This window comes from Vicia villosa, linkage group LG4 (genome assembly GCF_029867415.1).
Source record: "Vicia villosa cultivar HV-30 ecotype Madison, WI linkage group LG4, Vvil1.0, whole genome shotgun sequence".
Taxonomy (NCBI): Eukaryota; Viridiplantae; Streptophyta; class Magnoliopsida; order Fabales; family Fabaceae; genus Vicia; species Vicia villosa.
Genome location: NC_081183.1, coordinates 33280679 through 33296344, shown reverse-complemented (window position 1 = coordinate 33296344; position 15666 = coordinate 33280679). Strand labels below are relative to the sequence as shown.

Sequence of the window (15666 nt, the reverse complement as noted above, 5' to 3'; positions counted from 1 at the left end):
GGAGGATTTTGATCCCCCGCATTGCTGGCAGCATTAAGCATTTTATTATTATTTTTTCTTTTGGGTATTGGTTGATTATTGGTGGTTATCTTCCCACGTCTAAGGTTCATACAACAACGGTAAAGACAAACTCACTCATTGGACAACCCAACAATCCTTTTCAAGTATATTTTTAAATTCATTTTAATTGAAATATTTTTTTTAAACTAAAATTATTATTATTTTCTTAAAAAAATATTGTATCTTAAAATAAAAATTATTTCAAATTATATTTCTTCATTATTAATATTCAATTGCTAAAATTAATGTTTAAAAATTAAATACTATTTTAGTTGTAAATTAACAATTATTTAAAATAATCATAATAATAATTTTATTAAAAAATAATTTATTGGAATATTTTGATTAATAATTTATTAGAAATAATAATAATAAAGTAATGAAAAGTGAAAAAGTGAGTGTTTACCAATAATTTCTGACAAACTACCGCTAGTCTTCCAAGAATATAAACTTTTGTAACTTACAGGATCGACTAGATTGATCCCAGGACATGTGTCTCAAAGGTTCGTGTTCCGATGACTTAGTTCATAACTAATGGTATTTCTAGATTATAAATGTTATTAATACCTTTAAACTAATGTTAACTTTTAAGATTCTATTGACAATAATCCTACGTAGAAGTTAAAGACTAATGATTTCGACTCCCTAACAAACTAAATGATCTTTCAAAAGAATTTTCGACAATACTGGAAATAAATAACGAAACTGTAAATAGACTGAACGTAGAAAACTTTCTAACTTAAATAGCAATAAATAAATGACTTAAACGAAATGAACTTGTAAATGTAAAGAAAATGATAAAATAACTTTCGATGTAAATTTGACTTGCATTGATTAAATAACATGAAAGGTAAATATAGTGTTCTTCATACATACATTGTTTCAGCAAAAACACTTTTCTCTTACGCCGGTACTTTGAGTAATTTTGTGAATTTTTTGTATATCAATTTGAACACCCCTAATCTAATCACTTAGATTACTATTTATACTAAATCGACCCTAACGGTCCCTACATAGATGACTGCCACGTTTACAGCCTCAAATGCCGCCTCCTTAAGATGCTTCCACGCGTTCACCTAATGACACATTCCAATTTGAATTTCGAATATTTCCCGCTTAATACTTCGAATCTAGCGAACGCTGGTCGTCGAAAGTGCACTTGTAAACATTTCAAGAATCTTTGTAAGTCCATACTTTAACACAAGTATCATTCCTTTTGAAGATTGTCTATATGAAATAACTTCTTGCAAGTCAATTTTCAAAACATTTCAAAAACACCACCTCTTTAAATTAGTTTACCTTGGTAATCGAAATCTCCAGCTAATAGTGAGTTGGAAAAAACCAACAAAAGACATTTTTTGCCTCCAAGTTATTAATCTATAATATAAGAAAGTTCTATCTTTTTGAACTTTCTATGTGGTGCTGCCAAGTGGCTTCGTCTGTGAGTAGAATTTGTTTCTTCTTGATGCGCCATGTGTAATTTTGATGAGTTATGAAGGTATGTTGTTCCATATTCCACCATTGATGTCTCACATAATTGGCATTAAGTTAGGTTTGTCCATGCATCTTCTATGCTCCATTATTATGTGTTACAAGCAGAACTTAATGAGGACTTTATATGTTTCTTTCCATTCAGCTTCAACATCGGTTATGGTTATGTAATGAAGAGTGGAATGAAGAGTTTGTAACTCCTACATGGTTTTGTTATTTATAGTATTGGTTAGCTACACTTTTCTGCAGTATCATACCAGTGTTCAATATAGCAAGACCATTAGCAAAAATATGTGACATCAATGACACCAAAGAACTTTGGAAAGTTTCTGTTCGTGTGCACCACAAATAGACAGTTGTTTCGAACAAGAGGGAGCATTTTGAGATCATTTTTGTTGATGTATCGGTAATGAAGTGAATTGTTTGGTTGTTTTTTCATATATTGTTTTTGGTTTGTTGTATGTTTGATTTTAATGTTTTTTCCAGGGTGGTGACATACATGTTGTTGTTCCTGCACCGCATGTATCTCTATTTTCTGAAAAAATGGTCTTGGATCATAGTTACACTGTTTCCAATTTTAAGGTTCAGGCTAATGTTGCGGCTTTCAAAACTTCGTCTCATAAGTTTATGTTGAAGTTTACTGCTGGCACTACGGTTACGGATGATAACAACGCGGAAATATTGTCGCTACCGCGAAAATTAACAGAGTCGCCACTAACATATTTATCCTTAAAAGGAAGGGAATGCCAGCAAACCACAAAAAAAAACAACGGTCTCACGACCAGAGAAAAAGGGTAAGGGAGTCGGTTACGCGAGGGGAAGGTGTTAGCACCCCTCGCGCCCATCGTACTCGATGGTATCCACGCCTGTGTCTAAAACTATGGGTGTGTAACAAATCTACGCTAATCTGGACTAAAATGAATGCAGAATGTAGGGAAAAGAAAGGATTATGCTCGCACGAGCCCTACCCCGCTGCCTACGTATCTGTTTTGCAGAATCAGAGCTACCGTAGCTCGGCTAACTGATTTCTATTTGTTTTGTATTTTTTAGGTGAACGAGTTACATTCACACTCCGCTGCTCGACCTTTGGAGACTTATGCTAGGAATGGAGCGGAAATAACAAGCTCTTAAGAAAAGAAAATCAAAGAGTGTGGTTTGTATTTTAAAGAATGCATGAGGAAGACCTAAGCTAAGGGGGGAAAGCTTGCTACCTAATGTTATCATACAAAGGGTGCAAATCTAACTAAACTAACAACCTACGAGAAAAGGGGGAAGCATACAATAATATCACACAAACGAGCATCCGCTCGTAAAGCAAACAAACCAACGGTACTGACCGAATGGTAGAAAAGCGGTCCCGCCATAGCCAAGGGGAGCAGCTCAACCCAAGTCAACCAAGCATTAGACCTCGCGAAAATGATTGGGCCATAGACAAGAGGGCGGACCCCTCTCAGCAACCAAGCCTTCACGGATCGTAAAGGAAAACGGTGCGTGCGTACACCGAGCATCAACGTCGAGCAAGGCGAGCTATAGGAAAGGCGGGAGTCCGGCTACATGAACCCTTTTCCTGACATACTCGATAACAAGATCTTGTGCAGGTTCAGAAGCGAGCCACGCGTAGCGTGCGCATACTGAACGGACTCGATGAGATTGGGCGGGGGTTGTTTGCTAACCCTTTCCGCATGCCTTCCATGAGGACTTAACGGAGTGCCATATAGGACTTATTACACCGTGACTCCCTGCCGAAAAGCACAAATTTAAACACACCAACAAAAACAGAGCCTCTTTCGAGGGCTTGGCCAGATGCATGTCTAAGTCCTACTTCTCATGTTATAGGATGATGCAAAAAGCGGTAAAAGGGACAAGGAGACAATACCGAACGGACAGCGAATCTGCAATGAGCTAGCAAGCGTAAGCAAAGAAGTTCGGAATACTTCGCGTAAGCCATCATCAAGCAAAGCGAGTCAAAAAGCGTCGTCGTGAAAATAAATCACGAGCGACGTGTGGTACACGTCGAGCATAACCATACGAGCAACCTGCAAGAGAAACAATCCAGACAATACAAGAGTATACATCTCAATGAATGAGAGATCAGGTGACTGGCATGGGAAATAGGTTCGTGTCCCATAAATAAAGTGGAACACGATGCAAATCAATCGCACCGGAAGCGAATTCGTGTCCCACAAATAAAGTGGAACACGAAGCAAGTCGAATCACAATTGAAGGCTCCCTCGAAGTATCTCGCACATCTCTGCAAACAAATCAGTAATAACAAGGAAGCACACACCGACCATAAAAAATAAGAGAAATTAAATTCTAAGTAAATCCTAAACAAAAGTCTAACAAGATTAAATTGTTTTTTTGTAACATTTCAACTAAAACTAGAATAGAACTATGTAAGAAAACAATTAAAGTCTAACAAGCAAAAGATTACATGTTTTTTTATTATCTCTTTTTATCAATGCGAGAAATCTAATCAAACATAATATTTTTTATGGTATTTTATCTAAACATTAGAGCAAAACTATGTAACAAGACACATAAATTCTAACAAGAAGAAATAATACATGTTTTTGATTATTTTTTTTATATCATGTTAAAAATCTAATTAAACATAATATTTGATTTTTATGTTTTTATTACATGAAAGAAATAGGGAACAAAACTAATCAAAACAACTAATTCTAATGTGAAAAAAAAAATGTACACATGGGGTGAAAAGCTTAAAACAGAGTATATTGACAGTAATTGGGCGCTGCAGCCCAAGGGGATGGCCCAACAGAGTCTTTTTCCAAAGTTTGTGTACCAAAAACGTGCTGTGATGGCTCACCAGGGGGTGTTAGCATAGCATTTCGGCCCAAAGTTCATAATGTGGTTCCACAATGATTTATTTGTTCATATTTCAGTAATCACCTAATTAAAGACTAACTAAATGTTGATTAAGAGGAGAATAATAACAATTGAAATAGGATTAGGTTTACCTGATACATAACGGTTGAAATTCACGACTCAAACTTCCTCTTCTCTTCTTCGTGTGCGATGACGGCTTCCCCTTCCTTTTCTGATTCTCCCTCCTTCAACCACAGCGGCGCGACCGCGACGGAGATGTTCGTCTCTGATCAAAACATCTGCCTTGCACTACATCGCCTTCTTCCTTTCAATATTTCCGATTCACATCTCCTAAATCTCCGATTGCAAGCCTCCGTCTCAATCTCTCCGATGAAACAAAAGCACCAAAGACGCCACGTTTACTCGTCTCATGCTTGGAACTCGAGCTCACTGAACTAATAACAATCATCTGCTAACGGAAGAGATCGAAGAATGCTACCTAACGGAGAAGCCCAGTTTCTCTTCGACGGTGTAATAACGATGAAGAGATATCTGAGAGATTCTTCACGTGCTCATGTAAGCCTCGTCCATTCTTCTTCTTTTTTTTCTTTGCGAACTCAGTGCGGTGCTTCTCGCCACGTTGTTGTTGCTCTTGCGTGGTATTGTGAGGTTGTTGTTCTTCTGGCTTTTTCTTTGTTCTCCATTTTTGTTGTTGATTTTCTGGTGGTGACTGAAGAATGGATTGAGAGAGTGAAGAATTGTTCTGTTACATTTTTCTTCTGTTCTGAATTTCTGGTGATGATCGAACTAATTTTGTGACTCTCTTTGCAGGTTTGGAAATCGAAGGATGATTATGGTGATGAATTCAGAGAGGAAGATTGAAGAAATTCAGTATGAAGATGAAGAAGATTCTGGATGATTGATGGTGGAGTTAGTTATGAAGATTCAAGTGAGGATTGAATGATTGTTGAAGATGATGGAGAGGATTGAAAAGTGGGAGAAGAAGGTTGAAGATTCTCGGTTATGGCTGAAGGTTTGATGAAGATGATGATTGAAGTCTTTTGGTTGTGAGAAAGTTTGTTACAGGTTGTTATAATCTGTTATTCTCTTTTTTTTGGTCAATTTCTGAATCGATTATTTTCTGTTGTGTGTTTCTCTGTTATCTGAATTCCCTTTTGCTGTGCCGGTTTTTGCTTATTTCCTGTCCTCTTATTTTGTGAATTCTGTTTTGGTTTGAACCGGTTCGGTTTTCTTCTTCCCAATTATGCAACTGGTTCGGTTTTGATTTGAAGTTATGCAAGATACGGTTCAGTTTTCTTTTTGTTCAAGCTGCAGTTTGGTTTGAAGCATTTTGATGAAGGGCCTTGAAGATTGTGAAGCAGGATTAAGAACAAGAGCTTAACAATATTTTTGTGTAACTATTTTGTAGTTTTTGTATCAATTTGTAACTTGAATATGGACTTTTATTTGCATAATTTTTGTAAGAGTTTTTGTATGGAATTTTGAATGGGCTTTTTTGTAATGAACAAAACCTTTGGGCTTCCATTTGATTGTATCTTAGTTGGATATTTAAAACGAATAATCTCCCAATTTGCACGTTGAGAACTTTGAACTATGCCACTTGATTAATTTGAACCCATTGAAAATCTAAATAGAATTTTAGCATTTGTATGAAACCTTGACCTCACATAGTACCTCAAAACAAACTAAATGATTCCGTATGTTTTTCTTGAATTACAACTTGAATAGGCCTTGTGAACGAAGTTGAATGATGAAAAATATTTGAATAAAACCTGAACTTTGAATATGGACCTTTTAAGTGATGATGTATGCTTTAAGCTTGAAATGGTTCATAAACTCCACATAATTCAAATTAAGCTCCAAGTGTAACATCTCAAAATCATGACTTGCATTGCACTTATCCATTTGAACCAAACTGTCTCGAAACAAAGGAAATTCTTAATCATTTTTTTTAACCTTTGAGTGAAAAAATAAATGTCCCTCATAACTTATAGCACAGATGAAGAGGGAAAATTTTGGGGTGCAACAAATACCTCCAAAGCCGCTGGTGTTTACTAAATTTACTGATATAATAAACGACAACTTTAACAAGGATGTGCTAATAGGTAGAATATTTTATCTCTATTCTGTTTTACTGGATTTGTTTTTTATGTGTTGTTTCATTTTAAGGTTTTTTTGGCTGCATGTGTTTTAGATGTCATTGGTATGGTGGAAAGTATTGGGTATTCACAGACCACATCAGGTGCCCGGAAGCAGCAGATTAACATGATGCTGCGTGACGGGGGGTTTGTATTCATATTTATTGTATAATTTATCGAACATATCTTATGTGACTATGTAGATGACATGGTTTGTATTATTTCTTCAGTGAGAATACTATCAATTGCACGCTTTGGGAATCCTATGCTGAACAATTCATGAAGTTCAAGCAGGAGCGCGGAGATGATTCTGGTCCTATTTTTGTCATGATCCAATATGCTAAAGTCAAGGAACAGGGTTAGTAATTGATCAAGTTTGGTGTTAGATATCCTTGTATTTTGATATAGATAGTTATGTAACATTCTATTTGTATAGGAAAGTTTCCACTGTCCGTGACAAACACGTTTAATGTTACCGTCCTTGGTCTGAATACTGATTTGCTGCCGATGAAAGAGTTTATAGAAAGGTATGGTCCCTGGATTTGCTCTTGTGTGGTTTTAATTTTTATGCAATGTGATTGTTACATTACTGTCTTCCTTTGACAGTTTTCCGAAGGATTCCATGATTATGTTGTCTGGCCAGGAGGGTTCCAATTCACAGCTTTCGGCACAAAACTCTGAAAATCAACAGATGACTCCTGTACAAAAATTGCTTTCAAAGGCTGTTGTAATGCCTATTGGGGATATCATAAAACTTAGAACTGTATGTTTGGAAGTTGTTGGCCATTTATTCTGATTTAGTATATATTGCCATTTTTCCGTTGCATTTGACTGTGTATCGTATTATCTTTTGGTTCCATAATTGCAGATTACATTTTGTACGACTGTTGGAGAAACTAAAATGCTGGTTGCCTCTCCGTATGGCTGGTATTATCGTGGTTGTCATGCTTGCTCATGTATTGCGCGTGGTGACAGAGTTTCGTTTGAGTGTGAGGCTGGACATTTCACTGAGGCAAAGATTTTTAGGTTAACATACTTGTCACATGTTTTATGTTATTTCATTTATATGCGTGATTGTCAAGGCACGGAACATGACCTTTTTGAGTGCTCTATGTATACTGCGAATGTAGGTATAAGATTGAGATCGAAGTTACTCATGCCGGGAATAGCTGTAACTTTCTATTTTGGGACCGAGAGTGTGAGTTACTTTTGGGATTGTCTGCTTCTCAGCTGCGTCATACAATGATTAAGGTATTTCCGTTTACATAGTGTTGGAAAAACATAGACAATTATGCCATAGTTAACTGATCTTTGTCTGGCAATCTCCTACAGGCTGGCATTCATGATCCCTTGGAATTCCCACTGGCATTGGATCAGATGTTGGATTGCAAGATGGCTTTGAAAGTTAAGTGGCAACCACGTTGGAAGAATGCCTCGGTCGTTATGCTATTGAAGAATGACCCTTTTGTGAAAGAGCTTGCTGATCAGTTTGACACAGATGAAGTATTTGAATTTAATCTTTGCATGTGTTATGCAACTTAATATCATTATAAACTGACTTTGTGCATATTATGATTTTGTACTATCTTTCGAATGATTTGTAGATGAAATAACCTGGTGTCGAAGCAACGACCACTGTTCGATCCGAACCTAATTTTGTCGTCGTAAGGACGTTTACTGTAGTGAAATGTACTCCACTTTTAATGTACTATTGAATATTAATTGTGTGATGTTTGTTCACTTATGTAACAGGATCTTGATGTGAGTTCGACGCACAGCACAGATCCACTTACTCCTACTGGAAAAAGACACTTTCCAGGCGCATCAAGCGAGTCAACAACCTCGGATGCCACATGTGATGGAGAACTTTCATCAAACAAGTTAAAGAAAATTATAAAAATAGAGAAGATAGATTAGTAGTTCCTGCATAATTTTATGTATGTTTTGGTGTGTTTTTGTTTTATGGTGTGGATATGTTTTATTTCCTTTCCACTTTATTTGTTTTTTGTTTGTATTTCCGCATAAACAAATCAGACTTGTAAGTCTGTTTCTTTTGGTTTGGTAACAACTATGTAATTTTATTTATGTTATCTTAATATAAGACTTTTCTAGTTTTTCTTAATCATCTATTCAACTGCTATGATATACTTTGTTTTTTACTCATCTCCAATATCCAAACTAGCATTACATGCTATTGTAATAACATATTGTCACAACTAATAACAACCACAATTTGCAATATTTGTTACGACAACACAGGTAAAAGACACATAAACCATATTCAAAAGTTACTCACGTGAAAATGAACTTGCATTTTTACTGAGAAGTCAACACAACTAGCATGCACCGACCAAATGCTCCGTTGAATGTCATAAACGTATTAAAAAGTTCCTAACATGAAACTGAACTTGCAAGTATGCTGAGAAATCAACACACCTAACATGCACCGACCAAATGCTCCGTTGAATGTTATAAATAATAAAAATTAATATATCTGCGCATATGACATTGTATGTATTCTCTTAAATTTGTTGACATTTATCTGAGCACCTGTGGCAATTGGATTGAATGGGATCACCTAATGAGTTAAATAAAGGTACACATGAGAGTTAGAAATATGTTAATGTCCATTCATGTTCTCATTAATAAGGACTGTTATAATAGGTAATATAAAGATTGTACATAACATTTTGAAATTATAATGACAAGACCTTCCATTTGCATTGTATAAAGTATACAGCAGATAATGCTTCACTTATTGCCACATCCTAATCAACTTTCCAACATACCCCATTAATATTATATCTGTTTGTTTCATAACAGCTGTTATCACTTGAGTAATGTGAATCCATACAGTTTTATATTGTAGAATTCATACAGTTTAATATTGTAATTGGAATTGATCTATATAATTAGTCCACTCATATTCTTCTTAGAACTACTTACTGGCATCGTAGCTATCTTTAGGAAATATGCTAGAAACTAATGAGCAAACCAGTCATACTAACTCTTCTATTGCTAGACAAAGTAGAAGACTTAGAATGAAGGAGAAGAGAGATGCACAATGCACTGAATCAGATCATTCTCAAAACTTGGTAGATAAAACTGATGTAAGTGATGCAAGGAAGAAAAGAAGGCTGATATTGCAAAATAAGAAATCATCATGTGATCATCCCAGCAGTGCCCCATCCCCAAGTACAGTCTCCCCAGTTTCTATTCCAAATGTAGAAGATAGAGCTCATTCAATTGATGCTCGCAAGAAAAGAAGGCTTATATTGGAGAATAGAAAGTTTTATGTCATACAACCTGAAACACAATATTCCCAAGTGCCACTGTCTAACTCCGAGGATGATTGTAGCTCATCCAATACTTCAGACTCTGAGGATGATATGGAACAAGCGCCCTTAGCAGATTCAAATTTACAAGGTAATGTTACAAAGAATAAACATTTCAACGGCATATCAAATATTTAGATCACAAATGACACTATATTAATTTCTAAATCTGCAGAATATTCTGATATAAGGGATCAAATATGGGAATGTACATATTGTCATGCACACATGTGGCTTCAAGAACGTGCCAGTAAAACCAAAAAGGGACATGTTCCAACATTACATCGCTGTTGTCGCGGTGGTAAAATTGTTGTACCTTTACTTGAAGAGCCACCCCCACTGTTGAGACATCTGCTGTTTAACAAAACATCTACCGAGAGCAAAAATTATCAAAATAATATTCGAACATACAACTCAATGTTTTCGTTTACTTCTCCTGGAATGAAATTTGACACCACATATTCAAAGAAAGGAGGACCACCAACTTTGAGACTGCACGGTCAAACCTGTCATCGAATAGGTACTCTACTACCAGAAATTGGAGACCGTCCGCAATATGCTCAGCTATATATTTATGACACAGATAATGAAGTTACTAATAGAATGAAGTGTTTCAGGTATTTCTAATATTCCACAAATAGTTAAGGTCTTCGTGATCGTTACCTATATTTATTTTTAACGTCGCATAAAATGCGCAGAGACAATACTGAAATTGACGAGAACACTGTTCATAATTTGAAGATCATGTTAGATGAGTTCAATATTCATGCAAAATTTTTTAGAATGGCGAGGGATGTCCTGGACGATAATGCATTCTTAGACTTAAAACTGAGGGTTATATGTGATAGACCTGAGGATGGACGCGTGTATAACAGACCAACGGTTTCAGAAGTTGCTGCACTAATTGTGGGAGACATTGATTCTGCTTGTAATATGGACATTATTATTCAAGCACGCAACGGTGGTTTGCAACGTATTGATGAGTTTCATCCAGCATATTTGGCATATCAATACCCTCTCATATTTGCGTATGGTGAAGATGGTTATAGGAAAAATATATTGCATAGATATCGCCATGAAACTGAGGTTACCCGACAAAATCGTCAGAGCATCAAGGACTGGCTTTCATACAGGTTACAAGACCGTACCGAGGAGGCAAAAACTTTGCTACACTCACGCCGTCTGTTTCAACAGTTCTTGGTCGATGGTTATTGTATGATGGAATCTGAAAGGCTGAATTGGTTGCGAAATAATCAATCAAAATTAAGAGTGGGAAAATATAACAGGTTGACAGATGAATGCAATAACGATGATGGCAGACAACAACAAAAGCGGGGAAAGCGAGTTGTCTTGCCATCATCTTTTGTTGGGGGAAAAAGATATATGGATCAACTGTATTTTGACGGAATGGCAATTTCAAGTAGATTGGGTTTTCCAGACCTATTCATTACATTTACTTGCAATCCAACATGGCCAGAAATTATCCGTGCCTTGTCCGAAACTGGGTTACAACCACACGATCGACCCGATATTATTACTAAAGTCTTCAAAATCAAATTTGACAAACTCATTGCAGATATAACAAAAAAGCATGTTCTAGGGAAAGTTTTGGCTTGTAAGTATGGTTTTTTATGTTCTTTTAATTAATTAACATCTTCTTCCTAAATTGAAATTACATATTAACTAACTGGTACATTTATAGTTATGTACACTATTGAATTTCAGAAGAGGGGATTGCCACACGCACATATTTTGATTTTCTTACATCCTCAGAGCAAATACCCCACACCATCGGACATTGACAACATCATCTGTACTGAAATACCAGACCCTACTGTTCATCCGAGGTTGTATGCGTTGGTTAAGTCTAACATGATGCACGACCCATGTGGAGTGGCGCGCACAACATCAACCTGTATGAAAAATGGTAAATGCTCTAAATACTTTTCAAAGAAATTTAACGAGGAAACTATTGTTGATGCAGAAGGTTATCCGTTCTATAAGAGAAGATCAAAAACCCACGTTATTGAAAAAAATGGTATCACATTGGACAACCGTCATGTGGTGCCTTATAACAAAAGATTTCTCCTCAAATATAACGCACATATAAACATGGAATGGTGTAACCAGAGCACTTCAATCAAATATCTTTTCAAATACATTAGCAAAGGCTATGATAGAATAACAGCTCCCGTGTCAACCAACAACAATGAACCGGTTGATGAAATAAAACAATACTTAGATTGCAGATATATCTCACCATGTGAAGCATGCTGGAGAATTTACTCCTTTCACATTCATGGTTGAAGACCAGCAGTTGAACGTATGTTTTATCACCTGGTAGGCGAAAAGGCTGTTTACTACACTGATCACGATCGAATGGAAATTGTTTTGGAGAATGCAAGTGTTACTGATTCCATGTTTACTGGTTGGCTATCTGCAAACTCAAAGTATACTGAGGCACAGTCACTCACTTGTGGTCAATTTGTATCTAAGTTTGTTTACCACAAAAAAGAAAGGGAGTGGAGGCCCCGCAAAAAAGGGATTCACCATTGGGAGATTGATATGGGTTCCACCGACAACAGGTGAACTTTTTTACCTGCGGATGATGTTGACGGTAGCCAAGGGACCAAAAAGTTATGAAAAATTCGCAAGGTCAGTAATACCCAGTATGAAACATTTAGAGATGCATGCTTTGCCATGGGATTTCTGGAAGATGACAAAGAATATATTGGTGCTCTCAAAGAGGCCAGTGAATGGGGCTCTGGACATTTTGTCCGAAAACTATTTGTGGTGATGCCATTGTCGGGCACTGTTAATCGCCCAGCACACGTTTGGAAGGAATCATGGCGGCTGTTATCTGATGGTGTCCTACATGCTTAAAGGAAATTGGCTTTAAATACAGGTTTTTAAGAGTTTAAATTTAAACAATATATACTAAATTATTGCTGCAGTTATATTATCTATCCCTATATATATATATATATATATATATATATATATATATATAATTTCAACCAAATGGATCTCTTCTATTAGCTAATGCCTAACTTTCTTCTTTATAATGTTGAAAAACAGAATTGGTTCTCACAGATGCCGAATTGCAACATTTAACCCTGATTGAAATAGAAAAGCTGCTTCAAGAAAATAAAAGGACACTAAAAGATTTCAAACCAATCCCTTATCCAGATGGATATGTTCTGCAACAATCAGGTAATAGACTGATATATGACGAACGCAATTATAACATTGCCAAAACAAAGACAGAATTCACAAATCTCTTTCGTGGACTTATAGGTAAACCATTGAAATTATTATTAACTAAATTTTATAATACTACTATTTGTTTGGTTGATCGTTTAGCGATTCATAATAACTATATCGTTAGTTATGCTATTGAAGTAACCCAGTTTTGTGAAAGACCTTACTGATCACCTTGACCCAGATGAACAGAGAGCTATGTATCAAAAAATTATGCGCGCAGTTGAGTCGCAGAATGGTGCAGTCTTCTTCCTACATGGTTACAGTGGAACCGGTAAGACATACATGTGGAGAACACTGGCGGCAGCATTAAGGTCGAAGCATGATATATGTCTGACATTCGCAACCAGTGGTATAGCGTCATTATTGTTGCTAGGAGGTCGAACTGCACATTCAAAATTTAAGATACCAGTGCCAACGCTAGATAATTCTACTTGCAAAATTGAGTACAATGATGATGTGGGAGACCTTCTTAGACAAACTAAACTAATTATTTGGGATGAGGCTCCAATGGCACACAAGCATACTTTTGAAGCACTTGATAGAACGCTCAGAGACGTAATGTCTAAATACGGTAACTCAAAGGAGATGTTTGGTGGAAAAGTTGTTTTTGGAGGTGATTTCAGGCAGATTTTACCTGTTGTCCCTCGAGGAAGCCGTTCGGATATTGTACATTCTGCCATAAATGCGTCTTACATATGGAATTCTGTTCAAGTGTTAACATTAACCAAAAACATGCGCCTGCAATCCGGTCCGACCCAAGATGATAAAAATGAAATGCAACAGTTTTCTGAATGGTTGTTAAGAATTGGCGAAGGAAAAGTATCTTAGCCCAATGACGGTGTGACAGATTTTGAAATTCCACCTGACCTGTTGATAACACAGTTCGAAGACCCGATCGTCGCCATTGTTGATGCTACATATCCTGACTTTATTCACAATTTTCATTCAATCCAATACCTTAAGGGTCGAGCAATTTTGGCTTCAACATTAGAAATTGTGGAACAAATAAACATTCATATCCTTGACTTAATCCCAGGTCTACATCTCTCTCACTACCCTTTACGAAAAACAACTTTTCATATTAATTTCACTTAACTCATTATATTCTTCATACAGGAGACATGCGGGATTACTACAGCTCCAATACTGTTGATAAGTCCGAAATCAATGACGACACAGTGGTAAATATCCTAAATCCAGAATTTCTCAGTTCCCTCCGTACATCTGGTTTGCCTACCCATCATTTAAAGTTAAAGGTTGGAACACCAATTATGCTCATGAGGAATATTGATCAGTCAGAAGGACTATGTAATGGAACAAGGTTGATAGTAATAAAATTGGGGACACATGTTATTGAAGCTTCGATAATAGCTGGAAAGAACTGTGGCAATCAGGTTTACATCCCACGAATGGATATGTCACCTTCCCAATCACCATGGCCGTTCAAGCTCAACAGAAGACAGTTCCCCATTATAGTGTCATATGCCATGACAATTAACAAATCCCAAGGACAGTCTTTGGATACTGTTGGTCTATACCTACCAAGGGATGTTTTTACACATGGACAAATATATGTTGCACTATCAAGAGTGACAACAAAACAAGGAATCAAGATATTGATACATGATCAACATGCAAAAGTTAAAACAACAACTACAAATGTAGTTTACAAGGAGATCTTCGACAATATATAATTCCTGTATTTGTTGCTTTTATTATACTGATTCTTAAATTTAAATCCCTTTTTAAGGTTTACTGACAGATCGACACTAAAAAACGTCAAAAGCAATTATAGTGATAGCTGCCAGTTACTGCAATATACTATCCGGGAAACCTATAGACGTAACATATTACACAACGACATCGGACATCAACTCTAAATACAATACATTCACCGGCATCGATTTTATGACATCTACAAAACATATCCCACCCAGGACCTAACTCAGTATTGTAAGGATCATGAATGTTTGACAGTATCATTGTTGTGGACATACCGCTGTCCCCACACAAAACAAGGGCTTCATACCCACAACTTCTCGAGATTCTTGCAGTATTTAACCCCAACTTCTGCAATACAAACACAAACTGTTAAATCACACAAATACTTCATTAAACCTTAACCCAAAAAACAAAAAAGTATTAGAATAAGTTACTAAACTAATTTTCCCTCATTTAATGAAGACTGAGAAACTTTAACAACAAATGAATGAATGTTGTCATCAAATGTGTATCTGCTGTGAAAGTACGGTAAATCCACCCAATCTCCCACTTCTTTAAACCAGTTTATTCCAAAATTATTGTCCCCATAATAACCAAATTCAACAGTAACGCCCACAGGAAAATCATAATATGCTTCTAACAAGCACCACCCACTTATTATCATCGGATGATCGCCAACTTTATTAAAGATCAACTCATGGTGGACACCTTGGTTGTTGAGCACTGTCCAAACTTTGTTTAATTCGTCATTGTAATTCAGTGTGAATTCTAGATCAATTTCAGGATACATCTTGAAAATTACAATA

At 36.3% G+C, this 15666-nt stretch overlaps 2 protein-coding genes and 1 long non-coding RNA gene across 3 annotated transcripts; all 3 read left to right on the top strand.

Annotated features, from left to right (window-relative positions):
- Window positions 1-6768: 6768 nt before the first annotated feature.
- On the top strand, window positions 6769-7166 carry LOC131599041 (uncharacterized). Its single transcript, XR_009282503.1, has 3 exons — window positions 6769-6897; window positions 6976-7066; window positions 7146-7166. It is a non-coding gene; the product is annotated as an uncharacterized LOC131599041 (long non-coding RNA).
- A 1-nt stretch (window position 7167) lies between these two features.
- Window positions 7168-8456, top strand: LOC131597007 (uncharacterized). Its single transcript, XM_058869729.1, has 5 exons — window positions 7168-7302; window positions 7408-7565; window positions 7670-7790; window positions 7872-8042; window positions 8292-8456. Exons 1-5 carry the CDS (start codon window positions 7168-7170, stop codon window positions 8454-8456), a joined length of 750 nt encoding a protein of 249 aa, XP_058725712.1.
- A 1055-nt stretch (window positions 8457-9511) lies between these two features.
- On the top strand, window positions 9512-14832 carry LOC131597006 (uncharacterized). Its single transcript, XM_058869728.1, has 9 exons — window positions 9512-9965; window positions 10050-10491; window positions 10573-11489; window positions 11577-11861; window positions 12219-12459; window positions 12559-12740; window positions 12953-13171; window positions 13296-13886; window positions 14255-14832. Exons 1-9 carry the CDS (start codon window positions 9512-9514, stop codon window positions 14830-14832), a joined length of 3909 nt encoding a protein of 1302 aa, XP_058725711.1.
- Window positions 14833-15666: the final 834 nt, after the last annotated feature.